At 48.7% G+C, this 17,985-nt stretch overlaps 9 protein-coding genes across 20 annotated transcripts in view; 6 read left to right on the top strand and 3 right to left on the bottom strand.

Annotated features, from left to right (window-relative positions):
• The first annotated feature begins 1,896 nt into the window (after positions 1 to 1,896).
• Positions 1,897 to 2,850, top strand: LOC112343848 (pentatricopeptide repeat-containing protein At4g02750-like). Its single transcript, XM_024667879.1, has one exon. The coding sequence runs from the start codon at positions 1,897 to 1,899 to the stop codon at positions 2,848 to 2,850; it is 954 nt and encodes a 317-aa protein (XP_024523647.1).
• A 455-nt stretch (positions 2,851 to 3,305) lies between these two features.
• LOC9648467 (ribosomal RNA small subunit methyltransferase G) lies at positions 3,306 to 5,255 on the bottom strand. 2 transcript variants are annotated; one of them, XM_002994300.2, is made up of 9 exons: positions 5,056 to 5,255; positions 4,820 to 5,000; positions 4,637 to 4,746; positions 4,503 to 4,581; positions 4,373 to 4,440; positions 4,249 to 4,315; positions 3,936 to 4,190; positions 3,748 to 3,889; positions 3,306 to 3,694 (listed from the first exon to the last, which is right to left on the bottom strand). In XM_002994300.2, the coding sequence occupies exons 1-7, from the start codon at positions 5,224 to 5,226 to the stop codon at positions 4,048 to 4,050; spliced, it is 819 nt and encodes a 272-aa protein (XP_002994346.1). In that variant the 5' UTR covers positions 5,227 to 5,255; the 3' UTR covers positions 3,306 to 3,694; positions 3,748 to 3,889; positions 3,936 to 4,047. The 2 variants fall into 2 exon arrangements, with proteins under 2 accessions (XP_002994346.1, XP_024523651.1); XM_024667883.1 differs by having other exon boundaries at positions 3,748 to 3,880.
• Positions 5,256 to 5,262: 7 nt separating this feature from the next.
• LOC9648466 (protein LST8 homolog) lies at positions 5,263 to 7,030 on the top strand. 2 transcript variants are annotated; one of them, XM_024667881.1, is made up of 11 exons: positions 5,263 to 5,391; positions 5,448 to 5,549; positions 5,600 to 5,712; positions 5,776 to 5,845; positions 5,901 to 5,978; positions 6,085 to 6,195; positions 6,266 to 6,363; positions 6,424 to 6,503; positions 6,557 to 6,616; positions 6,676 to 6,803; positions 6,873 to 7,030. In XM_024667881.1, the coding sequence occupies exons 1-10, from the start codon at positions 5,284 to 5,286 to the stop codon at positions 6,801 to 6,803; spliced, it is 948 nt and encodes a 315-aa protein (XP_024523649.1). In that variant the 5' UTR covers positions 5,263 to 5,283; the 3' UTR covers positions 6,873 to 7,030. The 2 variants fall into 2 exon arrangements, with proteins under 2 accessions (XP_024523649.1, XP_002994350.1); XM_002994304.2 differs by having other exon boundaries at positions 6,676 to 7,030.
• Positions 7,031 to 7,622: 592 nt separating this feature from the next.
• On the top strand, positions 7,623 to 8,434 carry LOC112343847 (glycine-rich cell wall structural protein 2-like). Its single transcript, XM_024667878.1, has 2 exons — positions 7,623 to 8,142; positions 8,310 to 8,434. The coding sequence occupies exons 1-2, from the start codon at positions 7,623 to 7,625 to the stop codon at positions 8,432 to 8,434; spliced, it is 645 nt and encodes a 214-aa protein (XP_024523646.1).
• LOC9648463 (B-box zinc finger protein 25) lies at positions 8,326 to 9,713 on the top strand. Of its 2 annotated transcripts, none has more exons than XM_024667882.1 (4): positions 8,326 to 8,480; positions 8,545 to 8,762; positions 8,837 to 9,268; positions 9,324 to 9,713. In XM_024667882.1, the coding sequence occupies exons 2-4, from the start codon at positions 8,583 to 8,585 to the stop codon at positions 9,564 to 9,566; spliced, it is 855 nt and encodes a 284-aa protein (XP_024523650.1). In that variant the 5' UTR covers positions 8,326 to 8,480; positions 8,545 to 8,582; the 3' UTR covers positions 9,567 to 9,713. The 2 variants fall into 2 exon arrangements, with proteins under 2 accessions (XP_024523650.1, XP_002994349.1); XM_002994303.2 differs by having other exon boundaries at positions 8,327 to 8,480; positions 8,834 to 9,268.
• Positions 9,714 to 9,762: 49 nt separating this feature from the next.
• On the bottom strand, positions 9,763 to 11,099 carry LOC9648465 (peroxidase A2). Its single transcript, XM_002994299.2, has 3 exons — positions 10,838 to 11,099; positions 10,571 to 10,762; positions 9,763 to 10,505 (listed from the first exon to the last, which is right to left on the bottom strand). Exons 1-3 carry the CDS (start codon positions 11,048 to 11,050, stop codon positions 9,924 to 9,926), a joined length of 987 nt encoding a protein of 328 aa, XP_002994345.2. The 5' UTR covers positions 11,051 to 11,099; the 3' UTR covers positions 9,763 to 9,923.
• Positions 11,100 to 11,422: 323 nt separating this feature from the next.
• On the top strand, positions 11,423 to 13,216 carry LOC9648462 (ubiquitin-conjugating enzyme E2 variant 1C). The gene is made up of 7 exons (XM_002994302.2): positions 11,423 to 11,499; positions 11,564 to 11,769; positions 11,824 to 11,990; positions 12,047 to 12,309; positions 12,392 to 12,531; positions 12,597 to 12,722; positions 12,968 to 13,216. Exons 4-7 carry the CDS (start codon positions 12,201 to 12,203, stop codon positions 13,109 to 13,111), a joined length of 519 nt encoding a protein of 172 aa, XP_002994348.2. The 5' UTR covers positions 11,423 to 11,499; positions 11,564 to 11,769; positions 11,824 to 11,990; positions 12,047 to 12,200; the 3' UTR covers positions 13,112 to 13,216.
• Positions 12,881 to 17,141, bottom strand: LOC9648464 (zinc-finger homeodomain protein 2). 9 transcript variants are annotated; one of them, XM_024667893.1, is made up of 9 exons: positions 15,370 to 17,141; positions 14,712 to 15,143; positions 14,393 to 14,606; positions 14,200 to 14,319; positions 13,807 to 14,137; positions 13,661 to 13,742; positions 13,501 to 13,594; positions 13,328 to 13,388; positions 12,881 to 13,230 (listed from the first exon to the last, which is right to left on the bottom strand). In XM_024667893.1, the coding sequence occupies exon 1, from the start codon at positions 16,139 to 16,141 to the stop codon at positions 15,443 to 15,445; it is 699 nt and encodes a 232-aa protein (XP_024523661.1). In that variant the 5' UTR covers positions 16,142 to 17,141; the 3' UTR covers positions 12,881 to 13,230; positions 13,328 to 13,388; positions 13,501 to 13,594; positions 13,661 to 13,742; positions 13,807 to 14,137; positions 14,200 to 14,319; positions 14,393 to 14,606; positions 14,712 to 15,143; positions 15,370 to 15,442. The 9 variants fall into 9 exon arrangements, with proteins under 9 accessions (XP_024523661.1, XP_024523656.1, XP_024523655.1 ...); XM_024667887.1 differs by having other exon boundaries at positions 13,013 to 13,388; positions 13,501 to 13,597; positions 13,807 to 13,895; positions 13,990 to 14,137; XM_024667888.1 differs by having other exon boundaries at positions 13,001 to 13,230; positions 13,501 to 13,597; positions 13,807 to 14,319.
• The window catches only part of LOC9648461 (probable 2-oxoglutarate-dependent dioxygenase At3g50210), a 3,129-nt gene continuing 1,956 nt past the window's right edge, over positions 16,813 to 17,985 (top strand). Inside the window, exons 1-2 of the mRNA XM_002994301.2 lie at positions 16,813 to 17,101; positions 17,391 to 17,513. Of these exons, the coding sequence (XP_002994347.2) occupies positions 16,813 to 17,101; positions 17,391 to 17,513 (412 nt within the window). The remainder of the gene's footprint in view (positions 17,102 to 17,390; positions 17,514 to 17,985) is intronic.

Genomic DNA, 17,985 nt, shown 5'->3' with positions numbered 1-17,985 from the left:
TCAAAGTGAGACTTATGGAGCTTATCAACCCCAGTTGACCCTGATTTTGGAATCTGACATGCACGGACTTTGTTATCAGTCCAAAGGTGAGCGAAGAAACAAGGGTTGCTTAATAATCAGTGACAGTAACACGAGAATACAAATCAGCTACAAAGTGGATGGGCAGGATGTCCTCGAGCAGGGATTTGCACGACTTCCCTGTTAGTGGAAAAGAAAGATGCCCACGCATGGAAGATGTCAAGCATCTGGTTCTTTTTACGTATCTTCTTTTTTTATTCTGCAAAGTCTGTACAACTCCACTTGCAGGGCCATCTTGGGAAAGAAAAAGAGCAAGCAGGCAGAGCTCCCAAAGATGAGCAGTTGTGCCGCGCATGGATGTGGTCGGGGAGGGACAATGGCCGAAACGTCTGACGGCCAAAAGTCCACAAAAATGCTTGCTTTGCCGCGTCTTTTACGATGAGTATGATGATGATATTTTATATGTGATCTGGGTCTTCTCCGCTATCCAGGCCTGGTTCTCTACAAGCCGCATCGCAACTGATAGCTGAGACTCGGCCGCTAGCTGAGGGCCGCTAATAGGGACGACTACTACTGGAACTACACATCCCTAGTCGGCCTGGCCTTGAAGCGTCTCGCTTCCAAATGGACATGCTCCTCGACCACTCCTTCTACCGCAAGTTCGCCAGTTGCGCCCAGCGCCTCGACTATGCTATCCTCTTCGAGGAGCCGCTCTGCATCTCACAAGACGGCCTCAACTTCTCACGGGCGCGCCCGAATGGGTGGAGTGGTGGTGGACAAGCAGCCATGCGACATGCTCACGACGAGTGAGCTCCGGCCGGCGATCGAGTTTGCGCAGAGGCTGGCGTGTGCTGCGGAGAGGAGTTTGCTGTGGATGCGTCGCGCTTCTGCTATCAAGAGTTTATCAGATGGAGGGCCGCAGTGCGTGAGGTGGCCGACGAACCGGCGGTGGTGGCTTCCAAACCCTAGCGAATCATCACCGAAGTGACGGACCGTATGATCTCTTTTCCCACGATGAGTTTTTGCCATATCACTACCCCATCGCAAAGGAGGTGTTGGAGCAAGCACGGGTGGTGGTGGAGGCCGGTGGTTTCCCCGGCCTGCCCCTTATTTTGCCATTCTCTCGTTGCCCTAAAAACACATGCTGCTTGGTGAAACTCATGGACTGGAACTTCATGATCGCCACGTACAGACTAAGCTGCTCTGGACCTTGAAGGCATGGTGGCAGTCAACGCCTATGGGAGAGCCGTCCACGATGAAGTTCTCGTGGCTCTAGCGGACCAAGTCATTGTACGCGTGCTGCTCAGTTTATAGCGGCAAGGGCTGGACGATTTTTGTAACATGCCCTTTTACGGTTAAAACTTTACATATAAGTAACCCTTTTAATAATATTGGAACTTCAAATGGAGCTAGTGCCCAGGGCTCAGGAAAGAGTATTCCAACTTCAAGCAAACACAGCACAGAAAACCCTCTCAGAACAAGCAGACAAGGAAAGGTCCTATACTCTCGTCTGTCCAGTGGCTTAGTCTCAAACCTTAAAAGACAAATAGAGGTTCATCTGTTTACAGGGTTTAGTGGCACCCATCAAGAAGTAGTCTTCAGTAAACTCTCCCTTTGGGAGTTTGGTATATCCCGTGAAAATTCAAATTTTCAATGCACTCCAAGTGGTGAACATTCACCATATACTTGGTATTTAAGGAAATTTATAATGCTTATAAACATCTGAATATCCAAAAAATCACTGTTAAGTTTTTCAACATCATACTTCACTGGATGTTTGGGTAATGGTTTTAAAACATGAGCCAAGGGATTGTTACTTGGACTAAATTGATCAGCAGAGCTCAAGACTTACACAATGCCAGGGTTGTCTTCGATGCAATGCCTCAAAAGAGTGTAGTTTCATGGAACGCAATAATCAGTGCTTGTCTCAAGCATGGCCAAGATTTAGAGGCCCAAGCGCTCTTTAAGAAAATGCCCTACAAAGATCTCGTGTCGTGGACAACCATGATCACAGCGTATTCAGAAGCTGGGCATCTGGAGGAATCGTGCGCTCTTTTTAATAGCATGCCAGAATGGAACGTTGTCACATACACAGCCATGCTGACGGCATATTCCATGCATGGCATTGTAGAAAATTCCATGGGTGTCTTTGAGAATCTAATGCCAGAGCACAATATTTGTTCGTGGGCCGCCATTGTAACAGCATATGCTCGGAACGGGCATCTGGAAGCTGCCCGGCACTTGCTAGAAAAGATGCCGGTTAGAGACGTCGTAGCGTGCACCGCCATGATAGAAGCATATGCCTCTTGCGGTGAACTAGACCTTGCAAGGAAAACTTTTAACGAGATGGACGAAAGAGACCTGGTATCCTGGAATGTTTTGATCCTGGCGTATGCCTCTCTTGGGCGTACTGTTTCTAAAGCTCTGGATCTCTTCTTCTTGCTGCAGATCCATGGAGTGGAGTGTGATGAGATTACTTTCACTGGAGTTTTGGCCGCCTGTGCCCGTCAAGGTAAATCTGGCAGGAGTCGTGACTTTTTGGTGTCTTTGAGCATGGACTATGGATTGAGACGAAGGCTGAAGCACTTCTCTTGCGTGATTGACAGCCTTGCTCGAGCAGGGCAGCTGAAAATGGCTCAAGACCTTTTAGACAACATGCCATTCTTCCCGGATTCCATCTCTTGGACGGCTCTTATGGGAGCTTGTCGAGTCCATGGCGACACAAGACGAGGTCTTAGATCTGGGAACAGAGTGATGGAGCTAGAGCCGCACAGTGCTGCTCCTTATATGACCCTTTGTAGAACTTTCAACGATCATACGTTAGAAGGTTAGAGATTAATAATAATAATAGTAATGTTTCGCGAAGATGTAGCTAATCTACCTTGAGAAGGATTGCGAGCATAAGATGCAGCAAGTTCAATAAGCCTTAGGAGACATGGCAATGGCGTGACCCTTTTTTGCCGCCCGGTAGACGCACTCAATAACATCAATCAGCTCATCCCTGGGGAGAGGAAAATCGATGTCCCCAGGGGCTCCTCTATCACAGTCGATTTTGATGTGCGTTCCACGGAAGTAGAAGGCCATCCCCAGGCGCAAGGAGGAGGAATAGGTGGTAGAGACCAGGTTCTTCAAATCCTTGGACAATTGCTCCATCACACCTGACCTCTCACCGGAAGCCGCTGCTGCTCCCCCTCGATCACTTCCTCCTCGCATTCTAATAAAAAGTAAAGTTAGACCATAATTTATAGGATTTTTTTGAACTACAGTATATAACTATCCTCTAAATATTTAGGCAAGGATACTTTTCTTTTTTTAACTACAGTATAGCATGACAAGAAGTCCATATAGTGCGTGATTCTAGTGATCATACTAATAACTATCCTCCTAGTTTTAAATAAATATTTATGCAAAGCTACCAAGATCAAAGTGTTTTCCCAAGTAGTCTCTGATCCATGGAGTTCCGCTATCTTCTTCTTCTTGTGGTCACGATGATCACAGCTTCTCAAATCACTGCTGCTCCTCCAAAGAGACCCTCATCTCTCCGCGACACTCTCCAAAACACCACCAATCCATCCGGTGACACCTCCCAAGAGGTGGCCGGCCCGGGTCACAACATCACAGGCATCGACTTTGGGAGGTCATCGTCTTCAATGACAATCTCTCGCTGGGTCCTTCACTGCAAACATCCAAGACCGGGTGAGGGAGTTTACATCTATACTCAGATTCAACCTGGGAATGCTTTCAACGCCATGTTTGTCTTCTCGATCATCGACAGCCATAACGAGTTTAATGGCAAAACCAACTTCATCGCGAGCCTCTCCATTGATGGTGCTACTTTCATCATCAAAGTCATTGCCAAGCTCTTCTACCACTGAAAGAAATGTTATGTTCCTGGAGAATCAATAAGAAGTCTTTACCTTCTGATCAGTTGTTTAGATATCCAACTTCCTGTGTCTTTCAAGATATAACAAGAGACTTACAGTATAAAAATTGGTAGAACTTCCCTCGAGAATCAGTTCTTAGATGATCTTATCCAGCTTCGGTTCTCTTGCTTCTAAATCCCAAAGGTCGTTTGCTAGGTGCTCCTGGTCTCCTTGGGTATTTCTCCGGCGTGGGAGTAGCTTTCAGGCACACAACTGCAGTCCTGGTCCCGAACGGACTTTCAGAATCAACTGGCGAAAGAAAGTATGATGAGAACTCCTTGGCAACAGTGGAAATAAAACTTGGAACCTTCAATAATGTTTGCACATGATCCTCCCAAAAGCGTTATAGCTTCTTCTGCGCTTTTAACTTCCTCCTGGTCCACCAAGAACCGATCAAGAACGTGAACTCTTTTTCTAAGACGAAAACAGACCTCAGGATTGGCACCCTTAGCGGCAACCATGATTCCTCCAGCGGCAACAAAAGGCAAGCACAACTCGGCTACACAATGTCATGAACTCGTAAGTTTTTTTAACACACTTCTCAGGACTTTAAAAACTCACCGAGAACTCGCATTTCTGCGACAGCTCTTGCCACTGCTACGTCGAAAGTTTCACGAAACTCCACATCTCGACCTTTTTCCTGACTAAACCCATGAAAAATCACCAGCAAACATCTTAAGCTTGAGCATAGTTACCTCTGCCCTTGCACGAACGACGCTAACATTTTGTAAACTCACAGCGAGCACAGCGTCCTCTAAGAAGTCACACTTTTTCTGAATGGATTCTATCAGCGTAATCTTCCAGCCTGCATCACAACACCACAGGAATCAGCTACGTTGGTTATCGAGAAAAGATATATCCTAGGAACTACGACTTACTTGGTCTTGCAATACCAAAAATGATTCCTGGAAGACCAGCACCACTGCCTATGTCGACCACCTTCAAACTCCCATCGCTCAGTGAGCAGTGCTTTTCAATCACTGGGAGAAGTGAAAGAGAGTCTCTTATGTGCCTTTCCATCACTTCCTTACGGTCTGTCACGGAAGTTAAATTCATACGCTGGAAGCACGAATGAATGAGATGAACACAAAAAAATTCTAGAAATCTCTCTAACCTGGTTCCAATCGAGAAGCTTGTCAATGTAGGCGCTCACGAGCTTGGATTGCGATGGATCGAGCGCATTCTCGCAGAAGACTCTCGCTCTAGACGAGAAACATACCAATCGACTGCCGCCATGGCCTTGGAGCGCCTTCCACTGGAGCAATAGTTTGGGAGATAGTGCCATTGCGAAGAACTAGGGTTTAGGGCTTTCTCTTTTTGTGTCGATGGAGTAGCGGGAGAAATGCCACAGCCCTCGGTGATCTTGGCCACAGCGGGCTACGATCACACGATCCGCTTCTGGGAGGCGACGAGCGGCCGCTGCTATCGCGTCTTGCAGTACACCGATTCGGTAAATTTCTTCCCTGGTTTTTTATCGCGATCCTTGCGAATTTCTCGTCTCTGCAGCAAGTGAATAAGCTCGAGATCACTCCCGACAAGCATTTCCTCGCTGCTGCTGGCAATCCTCACATCCGGCTCTTCGAAATAAATTCCAGCAATCCTCAACCAGTCGGTAGCTTCTTCTCTTTACTTTTTCTTTTCACTACATTGTTCTACAGGTTCTCAACTATGATGCTCACACCAGTAACGTGACGGCCATTGGTTTCCAGTGTGATGGAAAATGGATGTACTCTGGATCGGAGGATGGAACGGTGAAGATCTGGGATCTCCGGTGAGTTCTAACTCATTTCATCGGCATAGTCTCGAGTTTTATACTTTTCCTTTCTTTTCGCAGTGCACCTGGCTGTCAGATGGAATATGAAAGCCGAGCAGCAGTAAACACAGTGGTGCTCCACCCCAACCAGGTTTGCAAAAATGGTCTCTAGAGGTTTCTATGTATTCTTTCTGTTGTGACAACAGCAAGAGCTTATCTCTGGCGATCAAAATGGAAACATCAGGGTGTGGGACTTGACTGCAAACTCATGTAGCTGCGAGCTGGTATAGTTTATTCGTTTTCTTTTTTTAAAAAAATTTTCTTTGTGAAGTTTTTTCGACGCACTAGGATGATGCTATCGATTTTGGTAATGCTAATCCTTCTTGTCAGGTTCCTGAGGTCGACATGGCCATAAGATCGCTGACGGTCATGTGGGACATTGTGGTCGCAGCTAATAATCGTGGGATTTGTTATGTATGGCGTTTGCGTCAGGATACACAGGTACCAACAAAAAAACCATTTCCCTTTGCGTTTTCTTCCCCGCTCACGAACATTTTGTTTTTCCTGGCAGCTGCTAACCAAGTTTGATCCGTTGCACAAGTTAGAAGCCCACAACACGTACATCCTCAAGTGCCTCTTGTCTCCCGAATACTGTGACGAGGACCACAAGTAAGCGTGACGTTTTTGTTTTCTACAGCCTGCTCTTGAGCCAACTCAAAACTTTTGCAGGTACCTGGCGACGGCATCAGCCGATCACACCGTAAAGATTTGGAATATCAACAATTTCACTCTGGAGCGTACTTTGACAGGTCTGCTTTTTGCGTTGAGCTGTGTTGTCTCACAAAATGCAACTTTCTGTCAGGTCATTCCGCCTGGGTGTGGGACTGTGTGTTCTCAGTCGATGGTGCATTTCTCGTCACAGGCAAGCCAGAAACACTTATTCTTTTCCTTGACTCGTACTTATGTTTGTGTAAATTCCAGCATCATCTGATAAAACTGCAAGGCTGTGGGAGCTAGCAACCGGAGAGGCAATCAAAGTTTATCAAGGGCATTCGAAAGCAGCGAATTGTTGTGCGCTCCATGATGGAACAGCCGAGCCTGCAAACTAGGTGTGTAATCTTACATGTAGCGTTTCCTTTTTGTTTTCGCTTTAGAACTAACATCGCTAAACATCATAGTTTTGTATGTAATTCATTTTATGCCAATAAGCGCAACCACTTGATAGCGAAGTTGCAGTCGCCACCACAAATTTGACAACGAGCTCTTGCCATCTTGAGCCGCGCAATAAATGTGAATATACGGTTTGATGGGTGAGAAAGTAAAACATTTTATCTTATTTTACCATCAAAGGTCATTGTTTTTCCATGGCGGTATTTATGTCCAAAGGTGGGGGAAGGTGGCGGTGGTTGCATGCCAATATCCCAGGCTCACATGCAAACACAAACGTTAAATGCCCCACATTGACTCACATTGACCGAGCGGTTGACCGGGTCTGACTCGTCCCATTTGGCTACGCGACACTAAGCATCGTTCACACGGGAATCAGGACGCTGTCGGATTCTATTCTCCCCCCGGGTAAGTCGTGAATTTCTGGGTACGGACAGCGGTAAAGCATGCGTACGGGCATATGCGGACCACGTAAAAAAGGTGGCGGGGAAGTGCGGGGGAAAGAAATGGTCCTTTTTTTTACACACACTGGTCGCTTTGGTCTCGATGGGCTAACAGTGCATTCAATGCAATGGCGCTTTGGAATATAGTGGGAGTATAAAGAAGGCGCCGCTGGTGCTGTATTCAATCACAGCCAGTGGCAGTCTATTCTCTCATCTCCTTTCTTTTTCTTCGTCTAGGACAGGAGTTCTCCCGGGTTTGATCGACTGTCTAGAGAGTGTTCTTCGTGTGATCCCTCGATGCTATCGCGGGGATCTTCAATGGGGACCAAGATCTTTCTCTTTGCGTTGCTGGCTGTGGCTGGAATGATCCTCCTCGCAGATGCCCGGGTCTCTCGAATCCTCGAAGAGGAGGTCTCCAAATCCTCGTCCTCCACTTCCAGCTCCACCAAGGAGTACTCGGGCGGAGGCGCTGGAGGCACGCAATCGGCTGGAGGAGGCGGGTACGGAAACTCCAAGGGAGGTAGCGGCTATGGCGGAACTCCCAGCGCGGGTGGTGCCGGGTACGGGAGCTCCCAGGGCGGGGGCGGATACGGCGGAACGCCCAGCGCGGGCGGCGCGGGATACGGCAATGCGGGTAGTGGCGGCGGGTACGGCGGCACCCCGGGCGCTGGCGGCGGTGGGTACGGAAACTCCCATGGTGGTGGCGGCGGCGGCTGCTGGGGGCCGGTTTGTGGCGGAGGCTTTGGCGGGCCGAGCGGTGGCGGCGGCGGCGTCACGATTGGCGGTGTTCCAATCGGGTATGGGTACGGTAATGGGAATGGCGGGTACGGATATGGAGGTAAGCCTTGAGAATTATTTGTCACCTTTTCCATGGAGATAAATAAAATGTCCAAAGCGAATCTTAGAAAAAGGAGGTTTAACCTGTTGAAAAAGGTAGATTCGAAATAAAAAATTTGGAGAATATTCGCTGGGGATGCTTGTCCACTTTGTGGTTCCTGTGGCCAGGAAAAAATCAGGTTAAAAGATCCATGGCATGGAAGCGATGCCATGTGTCTTTGGTTAAAAATGGCAGCGCTAGGCTAGGGTTCTTGGAGCTGGAATCATCTACGCAGCGGCGCCGAGTCGTGTAGGCGCGCTTGGCTGTTGGCGCTGCTCGTCCTGCGATCGAAATTCCAGGTATTTCACAGCGCTAGGGAAATATTTCGGTCGGTGCTCACATCTGGGAGGGATTTCCGTGTAGCGAGTGCATGGAGTGACTGTGGCAGGAGAAAGACGGTGATGAGGATACAATGTGATGTCTGTGAGAAGGCCGAGGCCGCTTTGGTGTGCTGCGCCGATGAAGCTGCGCTTTGCGCCGCTTGCGATGCCGAGGTCCATGCGGCGAACAAGCTCGCTGGGAAGCATCAGCGCTTGCCTTTGAGCTTCTCTGGGACTTCTCCTGTTTGCGACATTTGCCAGGTATCTAGCCAGGGACGATTTTTCTTCTTCTTCTCATTTGATTGGGAGGTTCTAATTCCTGGTTTGCTTAGGAGAAAACCGGCTGGTTTTTCTGTGTCGAGGATCGCGCTTTGCTTTGCCGGGCTTGCGACGTATCCATACACTCGTCCAACGCGCACGCTTCCAGCCACAACCGGTTTCTAGTCACGGGTGTTAGAGTGGCTCTCAGTGCTCTTTCTGCCCAAGACTTTCTCGAAGTACCGCCTGTGACTCCGCAGCAACCCAGGAAGAACGCCTCGGCTTCAGGAGCCAGTTCGTCGGGAAATTCGCTTTCGGCCAATCGCACACCGGAGAGGTTTGAAACAGTCTCGAGAGCAGAGCCGGAGACTGTCATGGAAAAACGGAGCACGAGTAGTACTATTTCGGAATATTTAACCGAAGGGGTTCCTGGTTGGCGTGTCGACGAGTTGCTAAACATTCCAGACATGGCTTCCGGATACTCTCTAAGTGATATTGGCTCATCCAAGGTACAGCTTACCAAGTTTTCTTTCTTGGCAGCTGATTATTCGCTGTTTCTTCCAGGCCGAAGCTGGAAACCTTGGAGAGTATGACTGGCTCGCAGACTTGAGTCTGTTTGACGAGCAGTCTTACGCCGAGACGTTCCATGAGGTTCCACAGATGACTCCGTCAACCATGCCTGCCTCTAAGCTTCCCCCCGCAAAAGGAAAATCCAAACTTGGCATGGCTGTCGTGCCAGAGGTTGACGATTCGCTCTTGGTTCCTGACGTGTCTTTCCCAGCAAAGCGAAGACGAGCATGGTCGTAAACAGCCCAGCGTGCTCGAGGAACGCCGACGCACTGTATGATAGTACGTGAAACTGGTGCTCGGAGGGGGTGAAGTAGCTCCGGTACGGGCACAGTAGAGTTTACTGTATCCTTTTGGCATCCAATAAGACTTCGTAAATCTCGATACTATGACTATGTTCTTGCTTTTGTTTGTTTATTCTTTGTGATCCACAGCAGACAAGTAAGTATGCTTTTTTATTTTTATTTTCTTGTGACTGATATGACATTTATTTGGCAGGACCATCCAAATTTTGTTGTTGAGGGAGTTCCTCCCAAGGTACATGTGGAGTTTAGTCCTTGTTTCCTTTTGATTTCAATTTGATCTACGTACTATACCTCAACTGTTCACAAAGTGGCAGTTCTTACGGATCTCTCCGTTTGTGCCTGTGAGAGGGCTGATGTTTCCCATTTTTATCATCGACTCCTTGAAATCCCGCCAGAATGTGAGCGGGTTACTGGCGTACGAGCTCACCAGTGTCGCTGCGTCCGAGCCGGTGCCGGAGAACAATTCCTGGTCAGACGTCAGCAGTCCCTTGTTTTTCTGCAAGTTTTTGTAGTACTGATTGTCGAACCGGTTGGGTGTTACAGCATCCAGGTTTGAAAGCTGGTCATCACCGGACTCCTTGGGACAGCTGCTTTGGAGAGTTGCTAGAAACGAAGCGTCGATGGTTGGGTCCGAAGCGGCTGTGCTGTTGAAGCTATAGAGGCGGTTGCGGAAAGTAAAACACTGCGCAGCACCGATTGTATGAGCGCCGGACAACACGACCATGTCCTTAAGTGACAGACCCTTGGCCTGAAATGCGGATGTGAGCTCCGAGACTGTGAAAACCGGGGGTGGAATTTGGCTGTTGGCTGCATCACGGCTGGCCGTGGTACTGTCTCGCCGTCCCAAAGGAACGGCCCATCCTGGACCTCCGAGCTGTTTATAGCGCAACATATACGTGAGTTTCTCCTCCTCTATGGTTCAAAAACTCACTATCTTACCATGAAGACAGAAGTTTGTGCTGCCAGTGCTACGATGTCCGCGCAGGAGACTATTCCCGGACACTGGCTCTCCAATTGGCTCTTGATAGCATCAATGACTTCGAATCCTCGTAAAGAGTTCTTATTTGGTCCTGCCGACTTTTCTCCCGTGAAGCTTGCAGTGTCATCCAAAAGAACGGAGCCATCGCATCCCTGGCAAATGCACAAGTGAGTGTTACTTTTAAACAATTTGAAGCACTGAATTCTAAAGGGTTAGCGGCTCCTTACATTGACAAAGCAGTCGTGGAAGTGGAGCCTTAGCAGGGAGGCTGCCATTCGTTTCTCACTTCCAACAGCCTGAGACACCACTTTCCAAACAACATGAGACACATCGCGACAAGTACCGTTGTAAAATGAAGGGCTAAGCTGCGCACAAGTACTTGCCGACAATATCACAAGAGATGCTATAGCCACACACAAGGTTTTGGCTGCTTTTTTCATGATATTTTCTGGCAGGGAATTGATGTTTTTGGTTTGTAGGGAGAATAATGCAAGCAACCAAACAAGATGAATTCGGTGCTACGAAGGAGCTGGACTGCTTGTATTTATGTTCGGGGGTGGCGACTCAGTGGTCCATGCCTGTCAATTTCCGTAAGTTTCCTTGTCATGGTATCTGCTCGTGGGGCCGTTATGTTAGACTTGCGGTCATTTGGTAAAACACGCAGCACTTGGGACATTCACTCTTGACTTAGTTGCTCTTTCTGCTCTAAACAAGTTGTTTGCGTGGGATACAGATGGAGGTTCGACTGAAACACAACCTTGACCGCACCGAAGAAGCTTCTTAAGCAAGTAATCGGATCCAGTAAAATCGCTTCCGGAAGATCATGTGTAGAACAAGAGCACATCTGGACTCCACTAGTTTGCGAGGAATGCCAGGTGCCGCTTTGAAGGTAAGCCCCGAAGAGTTTTGCGTGAATGAAATGCAAGCTTTTTTCTAAAAACTTAGTTCCGCAGGTCAAGACAAGCAATGATTTCGCTGCTGCGCTTGTCAAGGATGAATTGAAACATCTCATTCCTTCGGCTGAAGGGTCAAAGAATTCCGCCTGGTGCTTCTGGTGGTGGTACCAATCCGCCAGCGGAGTGAGCCATTTTTTTCCGGCAGTCGTTTTCACGATGCACTTTGTTTATTGCGCTTGTCTCTCTGGATCAACTGGCCCCAGGTAAGCAGGGAGTTGTTTTGTATTTCGCGAGCTTCTAATGCGTGTTGGGTTTAGTGTAATAGGATTTTCTAAGCTGGCTTAATCATGATGGCGAGGTTTTGTTTCCTAATAGAAGTATGCACCAATCATTGTCGGAAGTTTAGTGCAAAAACATTCATTCAACCCGGAAAACATTAAGCTACTTAGCACTGAGAACCACTACTCACGCAACTATCATCAAGGTAAAGGAGTTTTATGGCATTCACGGAGGCCTTGGACTTAACTATGATTCGGGCAGGCGAACTTGTGTTGGTGGGGAAAAAGAGAGACAGCGGGTCCCTGGAAGCACAAAACAGGCGTCCTTGGGATGAGATTCAATAGTGCGAGTCGAAATCTCGAAGCTCTCGCCGATCGTCGCCGACTGTGTGCTCCTGCTTCAGCAGCTCCCGGATATGATCCTCTGGAAAAGACAAAGACGGAACGTTCAGGAAGAGCGGCAGGAAGGCTCCCGGGAGGCAGCAGCAGCAGCTCAAGGAAGCATGTCTCGAGCCAAAGTACTCGGTCAGTAGTAAAACTCTTTCCCTTCCATCATTTCTCTCTGGAGGCATGCACTGTCTCAGCTTTGCTGCGTGCTAGTGCGCAGTTCCCAGGAACTTTAGATTGCTCGACGAGCTGGAGCGAGGAGAGAAAGGACTGGGCGATCCCGCCGTGAGCTTAGGAATGGACGACGCCGACGATTTGCTCATGTATTCCTGGCGAGGAACCATCCTGGGCCCTTACGACGTAAGTGCTTGTCTTAAGTTAATTGTTCCAGTGTCCCGTGTTTTAATGCCTGGTTTTTCTTGTAGTCTGTTCACGAGGGTCGCATCTACCAGCTCAAGCTTTACTGCGACGATGACTACCCGAGCAAGCCCCCGAGCGTGAAGTTCCAGTCAAGGATCAACATGACGTGCGTGAATCAGGAAACTGGACTGGTAAGTACACTCACACTATTGGCGAGGAAGGAAGGACAGCTATACTGTTTCTTGCCTCTCCTTTTCACTCGCCCGAGCGAGAGCTTTCGCGTTTTACTAGATAGATAGATCGATAGTAGTTGTGTTTATAGTCACCGCAGTCACTAGAGAGCCAAAGAGAAGATTTAAATGCAGTAGATTTGTTGATTTCCTTTCAGTTTCGATCCTCGTCGAGGAGAAGATGCTAACGCATTTTTTCTTTACAGATTGACAGCAAGAACTTTGCGATGCTTGCGGACTGGAAGCCGGACTTCACGATGGAAGATGTGTTAACGCAGCTGAGAAAAGAGATGGCCGCCAGCCACAACAAAAGATTGCCACAGCCAGCCGAGGACAGCATCTTCCTCTAGCCCGGAAAACACGCAAGTGCTCTTCGCAAACACCCGCTCGCTGCCCGGGATCTTCTAGAAATCTGACTCTTTTGGCTCTTTTATATTATTTCTCTCTCTTTCTCTCTCGCTGTGTTTCCCTGCGAAGAACACCACACCACCACCAGCACCACTGTGGCGAATCAGATCTTTTTGTGGGGAGGAAAAAGCCTGTCCTACAAACCATACGACAAATACCTCCTATTTTATTCGTTCTTGTTGTTGCTGCTGCCCTCTCGCGTCCGAGATTATACGAGTCCTGGCGAGAGAACATGGCAGTGGTTAGTGTGGTTGAATTTGTACCACCCCACGATCACGTCACAAACGCATGGATTACTTTAATAATCCAGTGGAGCAAAACTAGAATTTACCTATTAAAGCTGTGAAGTTGATTGAGCGAGGCAGCGTTTCTTTTTTTTTTTTTTGCTTTTGGTTCGTCCATCCAGTCCAGCTCTGGCTGGCCAGCTACTGGAGCAACAAGAAAACCATCTATAAGTACAAAACAAAGCCGGCATAGCTACTTTTACTTACATTCAGGTAGTCCGTTACTAGCTCCAGCTTGCTCGGGTCGCCGGGGTTCGTTTGGCTGATCTTTAGCTACCACTCTTGTCGGCTGCGCGCGAGACCATCAGATCCAATCGACTTAAAAACAAAACAACGACTTGACAATTACTGACCTGAGCGAAGGAGCTTAGCCGTTGTTTATTGTGCGTGTGTCATGAGTTCATGGATTTAGCATCATGAGCGGGAGCAACCACCACCACACCTGGGCTTAAAAGAAATCTGTGATATCCCACATCGCTACAAGCAGCAGCACTTCCAGCACACGCACGACACGCTCACCATGATTTGCTACTCACTTTCTCTTTCTTTTCTCCAATCGGCCAACCCTCGAAAGGCCAGCAAAGATCAGTACAGTGCAAAAGCTGGAAGGTCTCACAGAACACAGGCAGGATCCGATGCGAATGCCGGGCACAAGAATAACGATGCAAAGTATGCAGCTCTGACCTGATAGGACGGATTTATGCGCGGGAAGAGTTAGCCACCAGCTTATCTTACTTGAAACTTACGGGACAAAGCAGCCTAGCCGCGTAGCTGTCCGAGCTAGCAAATGGTTGTGGCGGTGGCAGTGCAGCGAGACGCTGTTGCGGTGCGGCCAGAGAAAGCGACGGTGTGTCAGGGTCACACTCCTACACCCGAAAAGCAAAAGGTAAATCGTGGAAAAAAATTGCAAAAGAAAACGAGATGAGAGAGAGGGAGAACCTTTGCGTTTTCCAATGAGGTGGTGGTGCAGAGCGCTGTTGCAGCCAGCAGCCAGCCAGGTCTCGTGCATGACAATCACCTGAAACCAAAATTTCAAGTGAGCACAGACAGTCCTTTCCCTGCCTGGCAAGCCGGGGCCCGGGGTCCGTTCCGTCGACCCTTTTGTAAGCTGTGCATTAATACATCGTCCAAACATGTGCGATTAAAGCTCTCTCTGCGAAGGAAAGCAACAACTGAATTAGCAGCTCGGGAAGACTTTGATCGAATTAAACGTTCATTTAAAACGCTCGAAAGAAAACGAGAGGAAAAAAACAGTCACCTTTTGTTGCTCGCTCTCCGTCTCGGTGTCTGATGCCGAAAATGATGAAGTGTGCTGCACCGCCGCGTCCAGTCTGGAGCATTGGATTTGATTTCCACCTTCACGCCTCCGGAACAGTGTACAAGGCAGCGAAGGCGTGCTGCCGGAAACGTCAGAGTGAAGAGAAGAAACTCAGCTGATCATCACCACACCAAGCTTTGAAACCAAGATGGAAAAACCAACGAAGGGTTCCTGAAGCGAAGCAAGCAGCAGAGACAAACAGAATGAAAGCTCAACAAAGTTCCTACCGAAAGTTCCTACCGAAGAGATCTCATTCCCTCTCGCAGCGAGCCGAGAACGCACCCAAACTTTAAGAGACGCATGCACGAGATACACCTGGGAGCGGGAGCGAGAGCGAGTCTTTAGAACATAAACAGGTAGCAGTAGCACCACCTAGAACATGTAATTACAAAAACGTTAGAGCGTGGAATGGCGAAAGCCAAACGAAAACATAAGGAATTCTGATCAGCAAGTGAATGCTTTTCTTGCCTGGTGAGAGTCAAGTTTTTAAAAGAAAACCCTGCGGTAGAACCTGAAGCGTTTCTCGCTGCAGCTTCCCCACAGACAAAAGCTAGAGTTGAGAATGCAAAGTAAAATGGAGAGAAAGAAAACAATGTACCTCTCAAACGAAGCGACTAAAAGAAGACGAGGAAACCTCTTGAGATATATGATCCCCCCCCCGGCTGGCCAGCTTACATCTTCTTCCCCAGCGTGTGCTTGTTGTTGTGCATCCACACCTTGAGGACGTGACGCTTGACGCCCACCTCGTTACAAAACTGCTGGACCTCGGCCTCGTCGTGCTTCTGGATCTTCCAGCCCACCTTATCCGCAAATGCCAGCATCCTCTCCTTTTGGTCTCCCGTGAACTTCGTCCTAAACCTCTTTTTGAGATTAGGCCCTCCAGCGTTTGGCATGTAGACTCCTTGATCGTCCAGCTCCCCTGATCTCGACGGCAGCATGAGCCGCTTCTTGTCCTTCCGGTGGTGGCACTCGAGGCAAGAGGGCTCGCCCTCCACCTCCCGCCGGTGGAAGTTGCGGTGGCAGTCACAGGCAGCGCACTTGAGAGCATCCAGCGTCCCTTCCTCTCCGCACGGCATAAATTCTCCACACCCATCCAGAGCGTGCCCGCCGATACCCGCGGCGTGGTTCTTCAAGCACTGCGTGTACCTCACTGGACGCTTGCTTTTGCTGTCACCCCCTGCCGCCGCCGCCGCCGCCCCCGCCTCTCCGGAGACGACTACGACTGCAGCGCCGCTTCCCACTTGAGCCGCTGGCGTTCCATTCCCACTCGCCAGGAGCTTGAGCTTGGCTGCAGTCTCGTGTATCGCCGCGGCACTGAACTGCGCTGAAATTGGAATGGGAATGTCTTCTTCATGGCCACCCAAATCCATTGCTCTCGAGAGTGGTCCTCGAGAGTGATCAGTGGCTACCTGCCTGCTGAGTCGTGCTAGCTTGGAACTTTAGAGATGACTTTGCGGTCACTGAGCTACAGCCACCATCTTCTCGAGTCTATAACCTGTGCCCAAAGCTTTCCAGATTGCCTGCCTCCTGCCATCTGCTAGATCTCGTCATCCTCAGGAGCTACTCACTACCCTCTTCCCTGCTTCGGCCCAGCTAGCTACACCGGACATTACTCCTGCCAGCACGTCTGAGCATGATCGTGGGATTCCAGTTCGCTGCTGCTAGGCCGCCTCTTAGGAGATTTGAGAGCCAACCCAGCTTAGGATAAGCGCAGCACAGGAATTTCGATGATGAAGAGAGAGAAGAAGGGAGTGGAAGCAGACAGACAAACAGAAACTGGCACACCAGATTTTTTAAACTCTCAGGGATGAGGAGAGAAGGAAAAGAAGGGAGATTTGTTATGTATGGAGGAGGAATGTCAAGGAAAAAAAAGACTGGCAGGGTTTTGGAAGAACTGCGAGGAGACTATCGAGCTAAAACACTGGCTAGATCACTTGAGAGAGAAAAGCGAGAGAAAGAAAAAAGAAATCCACACTCCTGGTCCCCACAGCACTGACGCACGACGAGAAATCAAGCACAGCGGGAAGAGATCGATCGAAATATGGAAGAAAGCAAACGAGGAGAGATCGAGCAGCAGCAGCAATTAATATTACCGACACAGCGCTTGCGAAGTGGCGATTCGGCTCCTACCAAGCCCCGCCGGCTGCACGACGCGGGGCTAGATCGATCGATCCAGCACCGCATCACCTGGAGCAAGCGCCATCGCCGTGAAATCGAGCGCCGCCGCCGCCGCCGCCGCCGCTCCTCCTCACCGCTGCTGGAGCCTGGAACTCGAAATAAAAATCCCCAAGAGCTTTCACATGCAATGAAAACTCTCTCCAAAGCTTTCGGTGCTCTCACTCTTTCACACACGCTCGAAGAACACACGAGAGACGCTAACTAGACTCCATTGCCCTTTATTTTCCCGCCTCGGTGGCCCCATCCTGGCCGTCGATGCCCTCCATCCGACGGCCACGCTGAAACCCACGATATGAGAGGGCGCTTTCACACTGGGGAAAATCAAATTTCCGGGATTTTTCCCGGGTAGTTTATTGGTCCCAGTGTTTTTGAACAAGAGTAAAAAAACTTTTTTAATGCGGGAAAATTGTTTTTAAACTGTTTCACGACTGACACCAACAGTCTGGCGCCTGGGCGGATCGCAGCCGTTGAGTGTGAGAACGGGCGACGGCGATGATGCCACGTGGGAGTTTAATTTGAAACTTTGTCCAAGTAGTACTTTTAAGTGGCAGACATCAGTTTGTGGTAAGGCTTGCAGAACTTACACTGAGGCTATTTTTCTTTTACAGCTATCTCATCACAGTGTTTCTACCAGGCATGGGCTTGTCTTTGACAATAATTCACTGAAAAGGAGCAATTTGGGACCACAAACAATGCATTTGCAGTATCAGATTAGTTTAAAATAATTAAGTAAAATATACTTTAATTAAACACCTGTTTGCAGTACATTTCTTAGTTATAATACATGTTTTGGGTTGTCATCATGGAGGCTTAGGCTGGATAAGCTTGGATTGTTTTAGAGGTCACCTTAGAAGCTATGACAACAAGAGATACTAAAATCTGTAGCTTTAGTTAATCAAAATAATTACTCAATCTAGTAAAGAGATTTTCATCCTCATTACAAGGGTTGAAAGGAACTAATATTAGGGCTTACAGACACCAAAATAACGAATATTCTATCTAGGGCATATTCAGCGGCATCGTCTGGCTATGGCGC

The sequence above is a fragment of the Selaginella moellendorffii genome, unplaced genomic scaffold, assembly GCF_000143415.4.
Source record: "Selaginella moellendorffii unplaced genomic scaffold, v1.0 SELMOscaffold_233, whole genome shotgun sequence".
NCBI classification, from domain to species: Eukaryota; Viridiplantae; Streptophyta; class Lycopodiopsida; order Selaginellales; family Selaginellaceae; genus Selaginella; species Selaginella moellendorffii.
Note: the sequence above shows the minus strand (reverse complement) of the source record. Positions and strands in the feature narration are given on the sequence as shown.